Source organism: Phoxinus phoxinus (assembly GCF_949152265.1).
Source record: "Phoxinus phoxinus genome assembly, chromosome: 16".
Taxonomy (NCBI): domain Eukaryota; kingdom Metazoa; phylum Chordata; class Actinopteri; order Cypriniformes; family Leuciscidae; genus Phoxinus; species Phoxinus phoxinus.
Window position 1 is genome coordinate 33073034 of NC_136891.1, and position 12986 is coordinate 33086019.

Genomic DNA, 12986 nt, shown 5'->3' on the forward strand with positions numbered 1-12986 from the left:
ATACACCATCAGCATCTCAGACTCACCGCTTGTGTTTGTTTTCCTCCAAGCCCCAGCACAGCATCCCTGACGTGTTCATATGGATGACTAGTAACAACAAACGCATAGCGTACGCACGCATACCCTCCAAAGACATCCTCTTCTCGATTGTTGACGAAGAGATGGGCAAAGACTGCGGGAAAGTTAAAGCTGTTTTTCTCAGGGTAACTCTCACTTTATATCCCATTTTCATATTTCTTTCTACAAATAAACATGTTAAAGGTACAATATGTAAGAAGTTTGTAATAAAATATCCAAAAATCACATAGATTTCCTGCAGTTATGTACTTACAATATCCCAAAAGTCTCCAAAGATTTTTTATTTCAGAGAAATTAAAATTTTAAATAATGGCCCGTCCCGGAAAAAAATGTCGCCTGTCAATGACGCAATATCCGCGCTATCCTCGGTTTCCGCTCGTACTGCCATAGCCATGATGTAACCATGGCGACAGACGTGGACAATGCATAACGTTTAGCGGCACGCTGTTCTTATTTCGTTCAAACATTATGGACCATGGCAAGCAGACTTTGGGACATAAAAGGAGAACTAAAATGAGGCGTTTTCGAGATGCCAAGAGCTAGCGTCCGCGACTAACTTGGACTCGACAGAGCTTCACGAGTCACGACTTGACAGCGACACCGCTCTTGCGCATACTTTATTAGACAGGTGAGCAAATGTACATAAAACAAATCAATGGTATATAAAGCTCAACATGATGAAATGTTAGAATATGATCTGTATGTTATTCTAAGGTTGATCTAGCTTACTAGTAAGCTGCTAGTTTCATATAGCAAACGAACTAACACATAGAATAACATTATAACTTTCAACACATGCTGTTTAGTGTGATAGTGTAATGTTAGAGCGAGTGAACAGCGCTGCGTTACCTCACAAGTTTAATACGTCAAATAAACTGACCTGTGCGAGTATAATTCAGCAATTGCGGGTATTTCGGTAGAATTAATCCTTTTTCCTTTATATCCGCGGGACTCGCGTGTGATATCTGTCTATTATTAGCAACCGCGACCTGCTTCATACCACTGTAATGTCAAAAAACATAAATGTTTTCACTCATCCATTAACATCCACAGCAAGTCCCAGCATTCAGCTCGTCACTGCGTCATCAACCTACGTCTGTGTTATTGTAAGAGGATAGCGACCCCTAGCGGCGAAAAAAAATTACATATTGTAGCTTTATTTAGAAGTAGTTAAATCAGGTTGGATATCATTGATGTAAAAGTTCTGCATGGGTGTTTGTGTTCATTACAGCTGCCTGGAAAGAAAGGCTTTGGGCATGCTGGCTGGACAGTTCAGGCTAAACTAGAGATGTATTTGTGGCTGGGGTTGAACAAACAGAGGAAAGACTTCCTGAGCGGCCTGCCCAGCGGCTTTGAAGAAAACAAAGCAGCGAAAGAAATAGGCATACAAGCTGTGCCTCCCGTCAGCCTAGTTTATAACAGTAAGATTATATATGCTCTAATGCAGGGGTCACCAAACTCGGTCCTGGAGGGCCGCTGTCCAACCCCAATTAAACACACCTGGACTAGCTAATCAAGGTCTCACTAGGCATACTAGAAACTTTCAGGCAGGTGTGTTGGACCTGGTTGGAGCTAAACTCTGCAGGACAGCGGCCCTTCCAGGACCGAGTTTGGTGACCCCTGCTCTAATGGTTTGTACATGTTGGTTTCATGTTAAAACATGAGCAGTGTGTGATCACGACCCTGTATCCTCTCCTGTAGTGAAGCAGGTGTTTCAGCTGAGGGCACACATGTATCAGGCTCGCAGTCTGTTTGCTGCGGACAATAGCGGTCTGTCGGACCCATTTGCCAGGGTCTTCTTCTCCACACACAGTCAGGTGACAGAGGTGAGTGTGTGTTGAAGTCTTTGGTTATGACGAGATGTTTTGCTGTTCTCTGTGCACAAATACTGTGGGTGCTGTTTGTGTATGTGGGTGACTCTTGGGTTAGAGACTCTTTAACTACTTAAAAAGTTTTATATACATTTTAAATACTATGTTTTATAAATGTTAAATTAAATATATACATCAAATATAAATTATATATGTGACCCTAGACCAAAAAAAAAACAGTCATAAGTCGCATGGATATATCTGTGGCATTAGCCAACAACACATTGTATGGGTCAAAATTATTATTTTCTTTTATGCCAAAAATCATGCGGATATTAAGTAAAGATCATATTCCATGAGGATATTTAGTACATATCCTACTGTAAATATATAAAACATGTATTTTTGTGAGTGAATGCAGCACAATCGTGAACATAAATGCACAACTTTAAAGGAGATTTTCTCAATATTTCAAATTTTTTGCACCCTCAGATTCCAGATTTTCAATAGTTGTGTCTCGGCCAAATATTGTCCTATCCTAACAAACCACACATCAATGGAAAGATTATTCATTAATGTATATTATGTATAAATCTAAATTTCAAAAATTAAATAAAATGTTACTGGTTTTGTGGTCCAGGGTCACATATAAATATTATATTTATAGAAATGTGTTATATATTATTATATATTAATACATTTTATTTATAATATTGTTTTCTAAAATGCTTGCCGTAATGTGCAAGCATTATTTGGGACTGCAATTGCTTTTTTTTTTTTTTTTTTTTTTTTATACTTTGTACATAAATGTCAAACTAAATGAGGAAAAGTAGCCTAATTATATAGACACATTAACAAGTCTAAAGATATTATATAGACAGAAAGGTTCTCCCAATTGATGAATCCATGGATGTGTGTGTGGTAAATTCCAGGTCCTCAGTGAGACTCTCTGTCCTACATGGGATCAGTTGCTGGTGTTTGATAATGTTGAGCTCTACGGTGAGGCTGGTGAACTCCGTGACGACCCTCCAATCATAGTCATTGAACTGTATGACCAAGACACTGTGGTAAGTTTATATAAGTCTTATATAGCCACACATAGAAGCTTAATATCCCAAATTAAATGTCATTGTTTGCTAGTTTAGTGGGCAAATCTGTTGTCAGAATCCCCCCTCATGTATGTGTCACGATACGAGTGTGTGAAAATGTGCCCTATTGTCCTGACTTGATGTTTCTTCCTGTTTAAAATCTTCTGGTCCTGCCCTTTTGTTGGACGACGTTTTGGCTAAGTAGAGTGTGAACACATTTCAACACTGCTGTCAGTCTGTGTTTGCATAGATAGCTGAATTCAACAAGGCATGCAAGAAGTGAGATTGCTTGGGAATCTGTCCCAAAAACAAGATCAAGTCTTTTCGCCATTTCCTTTGGTGATAAAAACACAATTTCCTGTTGCAATAAACTACCTCTTGCATTCCCTTGGTTGTGACCGTTCAGAGGGTTTACAATCTTTGTAGTTGTAGTCTCTACAGTAGTTTGTAGTAATCATTGCTGTGGTTTATTTCATTGACAGCTGAATGCCAAGGTCAGATATAATATCCTTTTTAAAAATTAAACAAAAGCAGAATTTGACTTCTGTGAATGCAAACCTTTATGTAGTTCTACATTTAACAAAAATATGTATAATTGACAACCAAAGATTGATTTTAAAGCCCCAGCAATACAGTAGCCATAATGTGAACGTGATTTTACAAGGAATGTGGACACACTGCCCCCTGCTGTTCAGAGGCGGTAGTGTAACTGTCGTTTTTGTGTGTGTGTGTCATCCAGGGGAAAGCAGAGTTCATTGGGCGAACGTTTGCAAAGCCACTAACTAAGATGGTTGACGAACACTACGGGCCCCCGCGGTTCCCCCCCCAGCTGGAGTACTATCAGATCTACAGAGGAAACTGCACTGCAGGAGATATGTTGGCTGCTTTTGAACTACTGCAGGTACGGCCGGTACACAGTGGTTGTGATCAACATGTACAAACTCCACTCCTGAATGGACTCTGTCAATGCTTGGCCTATCTGTTCATACAGTAAATGTTGCTTAAAGGTTGTATCAGCGATTGTGGGTGACGTCACTTCTGTTTGTGTTTGAAGCGAGATCCCAAACAAACCAAGTTAGCTCGCCCCTCCCTCCCGTTTCGCGCATCATGAAAAAAAACGATCATGCACGCGCATTTCTTAGTTAGAGGTACACAAGTTTAGTCGAGCTTCGCTCATATTGTTTCAAGAAGGATATTTTCATACACAGTTCACATCCAAATAAGTCCGCACTAGCAGCGACTCACCTGTCCAGAAAAAACAGTGACACCTCGGCATACGATTTAAAAAAAATTGTTTTACTTTAATTTCTTTCCACCGTTTAAAAGGCTTCCCGACAACTATACGTGTCTTGGAATAAACAGGATGGTATTCCCTCGATTAATCCTCCTCCTCCTCTTGGGGATTGACTCAGCCATGTTCAGTTTCTCTTGTTGATAGACGCTTCTTCTTCTTCAGCTCCGACTTCGCGTGCAGCCGTCACCGTGCACGAGCGCAAAACCTCACAACACCCGCCCCTGTCTGTGATTGGTCGGAACACTGTTTATTTTGGTTTTGAGTGGTTGGTGAAACCAATTGTTTTTGTGTGCAGATCTCAGAGCCTCGGCTAGCTTGCTTATGAAGCGGGCAGCTAGCGGATCGTTAGGAGAGATTAGATGAATGTGATCATTTATGTTTGGGCCTGAAATCGCTGATACAACCTTTAAATAGCGCAGATACAGTCCACTCTGTTTCTTTTCCTCTCACTTATCTTTGATTCTTGATCTTTTTATGTCATTTCCCATCACATTTTTCCCACAATCCTCTGTCCTATCTTTCTACTTTACACTTCCGTGGAATTCCCAACAGATTCCTTATGATGATGAGGAGATCAGAAGGGCTCTTATTGCGGTCCATGACTTTGCTGTGCCTCAGATCAAGGTGCAATAAACAAAATTACATTTTCCCCTCTTTAATTCTTGTCTTTATTTTCCTTTCTTGTCTAAGTGACTTCATCCTCTTCGCTATTGCTGTGCTTTTCCTTTTTACTGTTTTACAATGAATGGTAGAGGTTTGGAAAAAAGAGGATTTACTCTAAAAAATGCTTCTACCCAATTTTGGGTAAAATATGGACAAACCCAAATGTTGGGTTAAAAATCTAATTTAAAATTTTAACCCAACGGCTGGGTTTGTCCATATTTGACCCAAAATTGGGTTGAAACAACCCAGCATTTTTTAGAGTTCAGTATTACTATCCGTTAGTAATTACTTTATTATTTAATCAGTTAATGAGTTATATATTTTCATTGTGTAATATCTCTTTATCCACAGATTGGTCCAGCAGGGCGGTCAGCACTTCCTCCAATCGATGGCCCAACTGAGTCTGACCGCGGGCCCATTCTGCCTGTTCCACTGGGCATACGACCAGTTCTCAGCAGATATCGCATAGAGGTGAAAATAGCCGTAGAAAGCCACAATAAGACTGTTAATAATTGTAGTACCTGTATTTTCCGGACTATAAGTCGCACTGGACTATAAATCGCATTTATTTAGAAATGTATTTCACAAAATCCAAGACCAAGAACAGACATTTAATCTGGAAAGGTTATTCAGCTCCACAACAGCACACAGAACAACGGCTGAATAGTGTCCGGTGTGTAACGTAACACATTAACAGTTATTCAGCGACACAACAGCATAAAGAACATATACAGTACCTGGGAGGCTAAATTAACATTAGCCAGCGAGTCCAACAAGTTACCGGTAAGCAAGTTCACCAAACTCCCGATCTCATCACACAACACTGAATCCATTGAGTTCTTCCTCGGTGTCGCTTCTGAACAACTCCGCTAACTAGAGCGCCCTCTCGCGGCTGTAGACGGTAATGTTTTCTCGGTTCAGTGAAAAGAGGAGCGTGTTCCGGCGCAAACGTTCCCTGGTGATATTCTGCAGTTTCAGAAAACAATTCCGCCACTGACCAGGAGAAAACGAGTCTAAAGTCAGTGGCGCCGCGCGTTAGTCCTATGGTATTTTAAGAGCGCATGCTTAGCCATAATGTAGCGTGTGAACAACGCGCATACACTTTGATTTTCTAATCTAAACAGACGCAGCAGTTCATATTTTTGCAAACCATACATTATTACAAGGAAACATATTAACACACGAGGGAAATCATTGTTGTGTCCGTGAAGATGTGAAAAAATAGGCATAAATCTAGATTACACATTTACCCAAATTATTCAGGCTAATTGTAGTAATGACGGATCAAACCTGTTTGATCAATAGCGGCGAGACACATCGGTATATAAGGACATCTGACAAAGTGGGTTGTCTGTCAAGAACCTGATAACTAAATTCTGAAGACTGCAAAATCACCGTTACCATCATGTAAGTTGCGTGCGCTGGCAAATCCGCCGTTATAATAGCGATCCGCCGTGGAACAAGCGCGCCGGCTCTTAAAGGGAATGTGAGAGGACGCTCTGATTGGTTTATTTCACGTTACGCCCAAACCACAGCTATGAGTAATGAAGCGACTTCAGTCCAACACATTTTAGATTTGCGTCGGGCGCAAGAGTCGTTTATCCCGCCGGTATAATAGCAACAGCGCCGGGATCCGCCCACAGAGTTACTTGCGCTTCACGTTTGATACTTGCGTTCCAGATCGCTAAAATAGGGCCGATGTGTTTTTGCTTCAGTTATGTTGAGCCACGGCCTTCGTTTCTATCTAGGTCCTCTTTTGGGGTCTGAGGGACCTTAAAAGAATCAACCTGGCCCAGGTGGACAGGCCTCGTGTGGACATTGAGTGTGCAGGGAAAGGAGTTCAGTCAGCCCTCATTCAGAACTACAAGAAGAATCCGAACTTCAGCACATTAGTCAAGTGGTTTGAAGTGGTGATTACATCTATATTTGTAAAAAGAAAATCCTTCTCTAATTTATTTCTGATTAAAAAAGTTAACTCAAGTAATCTTACAGGATCTGCCAGAAAATGAGCTACTCCATCCACCCCTCAATATCCGGGTGGTGGACTGTCGGGCATTTGGACGCTACACCTTGGTTGGGTCTCATGCTGTGACCAGCCTACGCAAGTTCATCTACAGCCCCCCAGACAAGACTGCTAACAACTGGGCTCACACAGGTACCTGTCATATACACTTATGCACATTAAGTAAGGAAAAATTGACGACAGGCCTTTGAATTATTAGAAAAATAATGCACACCCGAGGTGGTAATGCGGTCACAAATTATGAACAGACTGAATGCGCTGAAAACGCGCGCATGATCAGTCATAAGTATCAAATTACATTCATAACCGGCCTTACAGTAAGTGTGTCCCCGGCTTTATGCAGTTATTAATGCAGTTATGAGAGAGAGAGAAGCATGTGCGTCAATATTATTATTTATTTATTAATTCAATTCGTTTTAATTAATTTGTTCATAATTTTTTTCTATTAGTGACAGTAGACTAGCCTAATAAATGAAACACAAAGCCCTTTTAACAAGTATAGGTCTATCAATAATTATTTATTTGTTATATTATCTGCAATAATTACGAAAACCCGTGCAGCAGGACTATCAATTTATTTAAATATTCAGTTTAATTTACTATTGATTATATATAGGACTATATACTTCATTTATTAAATTTAAACTGCATGTTTCCATTGATTGTGAAGTTAGACATTGAGAACTGCAGATCAAGCGCATGCGGCTGCAGTTTTTCTTGTAATGAATTGTATTCTAGTATTTTCCGTTATTACAGTGAACTACGCGCAATGATATGGAACTGTAATGCGGTCAAGACCTGCCGGAACTACTTTAGCCGTGCGGTTCCCTGAAAATAATTGCACACCGTAGAGCGTTCGTCAACCAATCAGATTCAAGCATTCAACGGCCCTGTAGTATAAACTGTAATAATTAAGTATAACAATGCAATGCAATATAATGTAACTTTCCCAATGCTTTTCTAATTCATATTTGTATTAAAAAAAAATTATGATGATAACTAAATTCTAGCATGCAAAGATAACAAATGACTTAACATTCGTTAAACATGCCATCTGACACATATAATGTAAAGCTAGTCAATCTTTATGTTTTGTGTCACACTGCATGAGTACAGGGCCGTATTTATGTGGCCTATCTAATGATAGAAGCTTGGCCAACGCATTAAAAGCAGACTTTTCTCCATTCCAAGAACTGTGACACTGGCACTCCAGCTGAATTAAGTTGTCATTTCACATCTTAATATGGAAAATATATCAAGCCCAAAGATGATGGACATGGCAACACTGCAAGAGTGCGCTTGGTGGAGCTTGTCTATGGAAGAGAATTTATGACATGCAAAAATGCAGTCATTACATTTTACATTACAATAATCCAGTGTTTAAATTCGAAATTCATGTGTTCCATTCCAAATGTGTTTTAAGCTATTACACTCAGGCTATACACAATCACAGTATATTAAGTGATTTTTTTTTGTAAATTTGAAGTAGCCAAGCAGGAATTTTTGTATTATTATTAATTAAATCACTGTCTTACCTGGCCACCCCTGGAAAAAAAGTAAAATAAACAGCCAAATTATAATATTGTACTATGGTAATTTTTAACACCATATACAGCACAACTATTTTAAACATTGATATTAAAAAGAAACCAAATCAGCATATTAGAATGATTTCTGAAGGATAACGTGACACTGAAGCCTCTAGTAATGATGCTGATCTCTGCCATCACAGGAATAAATTGGGCTACATAATTTGTAATAATATTTCACAATATTGCTGTTTTACTGTATTTTTTTATCAAATTAATGCAGTATTCATGAGCATAAGAGATTAAAAAAAAAAAAATAATTTTAAGTAAATCTTCTCAACCCCAACCTTTTGAATGGTAGTGTGAATAAAGAAAAGTTATATTATATAGTTTTTTATTTTGAATTCTGTGTACAGACCATTTCTTTTTCCAGCTTTTCTGACTTTTCATTCCTTTTCTCTATTTCTTCTTCCTGTCCCTCTTCTTAACCTTTCTGTCCTGGTGCTGGTCGTGGGTCATTGGTTGCTAAATCGTATGACCCTACCCACACCAGCTAGACTGGCCAATGGCTACATGGCTCTCACCAATGGGACGTCTCATTCCCGCCCCCACTCCCGCCCCATTTCTTATCCCTCAGGTGATATTGTGGTCAATCTGGACCATGAACCCAACATTAAGAAGATGGACACAGTTGTCAAGATTGATGCTGTGAGTAGACGTGCTGTTATGGTTTAGAGAAAACTGCTTGGCTTTGAGTATTTTGTTTCTACTGTGGTTCTGTTTGTTTTACTGCTTTAAGGTTAAAGGTACAATATGTAAGATTTTTGCATTAAAATATCCCAAAATCACAAGGCCAGTGTTATATATTTTGTTAAGTTGATTACTTACAATATCCAAATGTTTCCAACTATTTTTAAATCGTGAGAAAATTGTGATTTTAACCGAGGAAGCGGGGCGTGTGAGCGGGTGAGCTGGAGTCGCCGGTCAATGCGTCATATCCGCGTTAGCCTCGGTTTCCGCTCGTACTGCGCGGAGTCCTGGACAAATGCGGAGGCTGTAGGTGTAGCGTCTATCAAGCAACAAACGTTAGCTTGTTTCATGCAGTCGTTATGAACACAATTATTCTTTACCGATTGCAGCCGGTTCTGTCGACAAACACAAGTCCCATAAACATACGGGTCAATTTTATATATTCCAAATGTAGCATTTGGTAATAGTTATGTTTATGTAAGGAAAGTATTATTGCTTTAGGTTTGTGTTTAGTTCATTGACATTGTTTATTACGTCTGGTGTTTATGGCCATGTAAATAAATATAGCATGTGTTATACATAAAGATTAATCAGTCTTTTGGCGAATGATGTGTGTGTTCGAATGCACTTTTACAACAATTGTTTAGAACACGTAAAACTGCACAGCGTTATCACAACAATGAATTCAACAAATACAGTAACATCTATGATAACCAATTTAGCATTAAACCTTACTTTTCTTGCGGTTAATTCATTTTAATGAAATAAAAGTATGTCATTAAACACAACATTTATAAAAATAGAACTTTACCTCATCCATGATTTTTCGATTCCCGTCTGACTGATTTACATCCACGGTGGAGTTAAAACGACAGTTCCATCATTCCACGCTTCTTCACTTCGTCATCAAGCTACGCTGGTGTTGTTTGTAATGTAGCGCCCTCTAGCGGCAGAAAATCTTGCATATTGTACCTTTAATGTCCCATTTTAAAGTCGGCATGAAATGGAAATTGCGCTAGAGAAAGGATGCTATTGCAAGGGGAGGGAAAGTATTTTGATTAAAGATTACAAGGGCATGAATAAAAAAAAATAACAATAATGTGCATATTCCACATTTCATATTTCATGGTGACTTTATCAACAGCCGTGTGATGTGTATAGTATGCTATTGTAGAATCTATTGTGGATGTTTGTATTTGATGTTTGTTTTGTGTGGCCCTGTCCTTGTAGACCACCGATGCTGTTGTTAAAGTTGACTTGGTAAGTCTTGGTTTGGTTTAGACAGATTTAAATGTTTTAGATTTAAATTTTTTATTAAGTTGGATTTAATCACTGTAAACACATTACATTTATTATCAAATAAACATCACAGCATCCTTTGTGCTAACAGAACGAGGATGATAAGGAGAAAGAGAAAAAGAAGAAGAAGAAAAAGAAGGGAGAAGATGTGGAGGAAGATGAGCCGGATGAGAGCATGTTGGATTGGTGGTCCAAATACTTTGCCTCAATAGAGACTATGATGGAGGTGGGGAGGAGTTGTCTTTTAATTTTTCTACTCTTTACATTTGATACTGTGTCATACTGTAAAATGTAATTTGAACTTCCTGTGAATGCAGAACCTCAGAGCCCAGGAGGCTGCTCTGGCCGAGGCAGAGGAGAGAGAGGATCTGGAGATAGCAGCAGAGAGTGCAGGTAACCACAGCGCTCTGCATGGTGTCGTGTTACGGGTTCTGACGAGCTCTGTCATCCCATATACATCACTATTGTAGTCAAAACCATTTGTATTGATCTTTTTTCATGCCATGAAAGTTGGACACAAACGTTTACAAGCTAAGAAAAATCTTCACTTTGGGATCAAATTTTTCCATATACTACTGTAATTCAATTGACCGTTCGCAAAGCCCCGCCCCCCTTAGTTACTGTCGCTATGTCCGACAAGCTACGCCGCTCTCACACACACCATGTTCTCACACAGTGAAAAACACACGCGGAGCAGAGAGGACACTGACACACACTGACAGACACAGACCAGCTTACTTTAGATATTAAACATATTAAACAAAGTCTCACCTTTCAAATTTGGTCATTTTTTTAAAGAAATGTAAACAATAAATAGCGTTTTGTGGCTCTTTAATGTGTGTGACAGATCGCTGTCGCCTCAGTTAAAGCCGCTCGTGAACCGATCATCTCTTCCTTCTAGTTCATTTATAGCATCAAATAAACATGAATGAACATCAGAAGGAATGTTGTTTTAACCGCGGAAAGACGTCAGTACACTCCGCTTCTCAAGCTCAAATCCTCCCATGTTAATCTACTAACTCTCCTGACTGCTTTGTCCAAACAAAATGGCGGATGGTGAAGTATGATTGGTCAGATCACCTGTCAATCAAGCTCCCTGCGAAGGGTCAATTGATTAATGTTTTTAATGAAGAGATCCATCTTGTAAATAATACATAATCCATGTTAGTTTGAGTGTTTAAAATAGATCTCATGGCTTGCAAACATCATTGTTTATTACAAGCGTCCATTCAAATTGGCCTCGTAGGTGTCACGCTCATCCGTTTCTCATTTCCATCTATACCTGTCCATTCACCCTTAACCTCAGAGATCAAAGCTGATGAATTTCCTATGAAAGGCACCAAACCCAAGGAGAAGAGCAAAGACAAGAAGAGCTCCAAGGACAAAAAGAAGAACTACGATGGCACAGAAAAACGACCTCCAAAACCAAAAGTTGATGAACTTATGGTTAGTGCGTCTTCTTGAGAATATTAGTCTACAGCTGGAGGTGTTTTTCTTTCTTGCTTTATAAAGAACTTTCATTTAAAATGCACTTACACCAAGTTTAGGGTCAGTAAGATTATTTGGTAACACTTTACAATAAGGGTGCACTAATAAGCATTAATTCATGCTTAACTAATGCACAGATAATACTGAATTAATGTATTACTAATGATTATCTAAGCTATTCATTAATGATTGCCTCATTACCAACTAATGAAGAGTCTGTCTGGTTAATATATTAGTTCATATATGAATTGTTATTAATTAAATATGTAATTGTGGATTAATTCCATAATCACTTATTTTATTAACTAATAGTGTTCATTAATTTGTTAATTACCACAATGAGCCTAATATGCATTAATTCATTATTATTACAGCATTAGTAGTGTGTCAACTACTACAATTACTAGATGACGAATTAATAATGATGTGCCTCAACAAGTAAAGTCACAACATAATGATTGTTAGCTAATGATTAATTAATCATTAATGACCATCACTAGAGTTTATAAAAGCTGTTTATTAAACACTGGTTTCCAAAAACATTGTAGTGATTGACACACTACTAATGCTGTAATTAATAATGTATTAATGCATATTAATTTACCTGTATTATCTGGAAGTTGAAATATAAGGCTTTGGCTCATTGTGGTAATTAACAAATTAATGAACACTATTAGTTAATAAAATAAATGTAATTTTCTAACCTTGAAAGAATCCTGAAAAGTACCATTGCTTCCCCAAAAATATTAAGCGATACAACCATTTTAACTGTGATAATAATAAGAAATGTTACATGTGCACCTAATCAGCATATTAGAATAATTTCTGAAGGATTATGTGACACTGAAGACTGGAATAATAACGGCTGAAAAATCATAATTTTCATTTCACATTATTACTGTTTTTTTATCAAATAAATGCAGCCTTGGTGAACGTGAGACTTCTTTTAAAACACATAAATAA

At 38.4% G+C, this 12986-nt stretch overlaps 1 protein-coding gene across 2 annotated transcripts in view; it reads left to right on the forward strand.

The window, feature by feature from the left end:
* Positions 1–12986, forward strand: part of LOC307012749 (otoferlin) — a gene marked incomplete at its 3' end in the record, with an annotated part of 47755 nt that overhangs the window by 16529 nt on the left and 18240 nt on the right. Inside the window, exons 17-30 of one of the 2 annotated variants that reach the window (XM_079639761.1) lie at positions 51–203; positions 1310–1499; positions 1780–1904; positions 2822–2956; positions 3717–3878; positions 4824–4895; positions 5286–5405; positions 6683–6844; positions 6927–7089; positions 9040–9194; positions 10467–10496; positions 10627–10761; positions 10853–10928; positions 11842–11981. In XM_079639761.1, coding sequence (XP_079495887.1) covers positions 51–203; positions 1310–1499; positions 1780–1904; positions 2822–2956; positions 3717–3878; positions 4824–4895; positions 5286–5405; positions 6683–6844; positions 6927–7089; positions 9040–9194; positions 10467–10496; positions 10627–10761; positions 10853–10928; positions 11842–11981 — 1818 coding nt within the window. The remainder of the gene's footprint in view (positions 1–50; positions 204–1309; positions 1500–1779; positions 1905–2821; positions 2957–3716; positions 3879–4823; positions 4896–5285; positions 5406–6682; positions 6845–6926; positions 7090–9039; positions 9195–10466; positions 10497–10626; positions 10762–10852; positions 10929–11841; positions 11982–12986) is intronic. The other variant, XM_079639762.1, reaches the window with a different exon arrangement.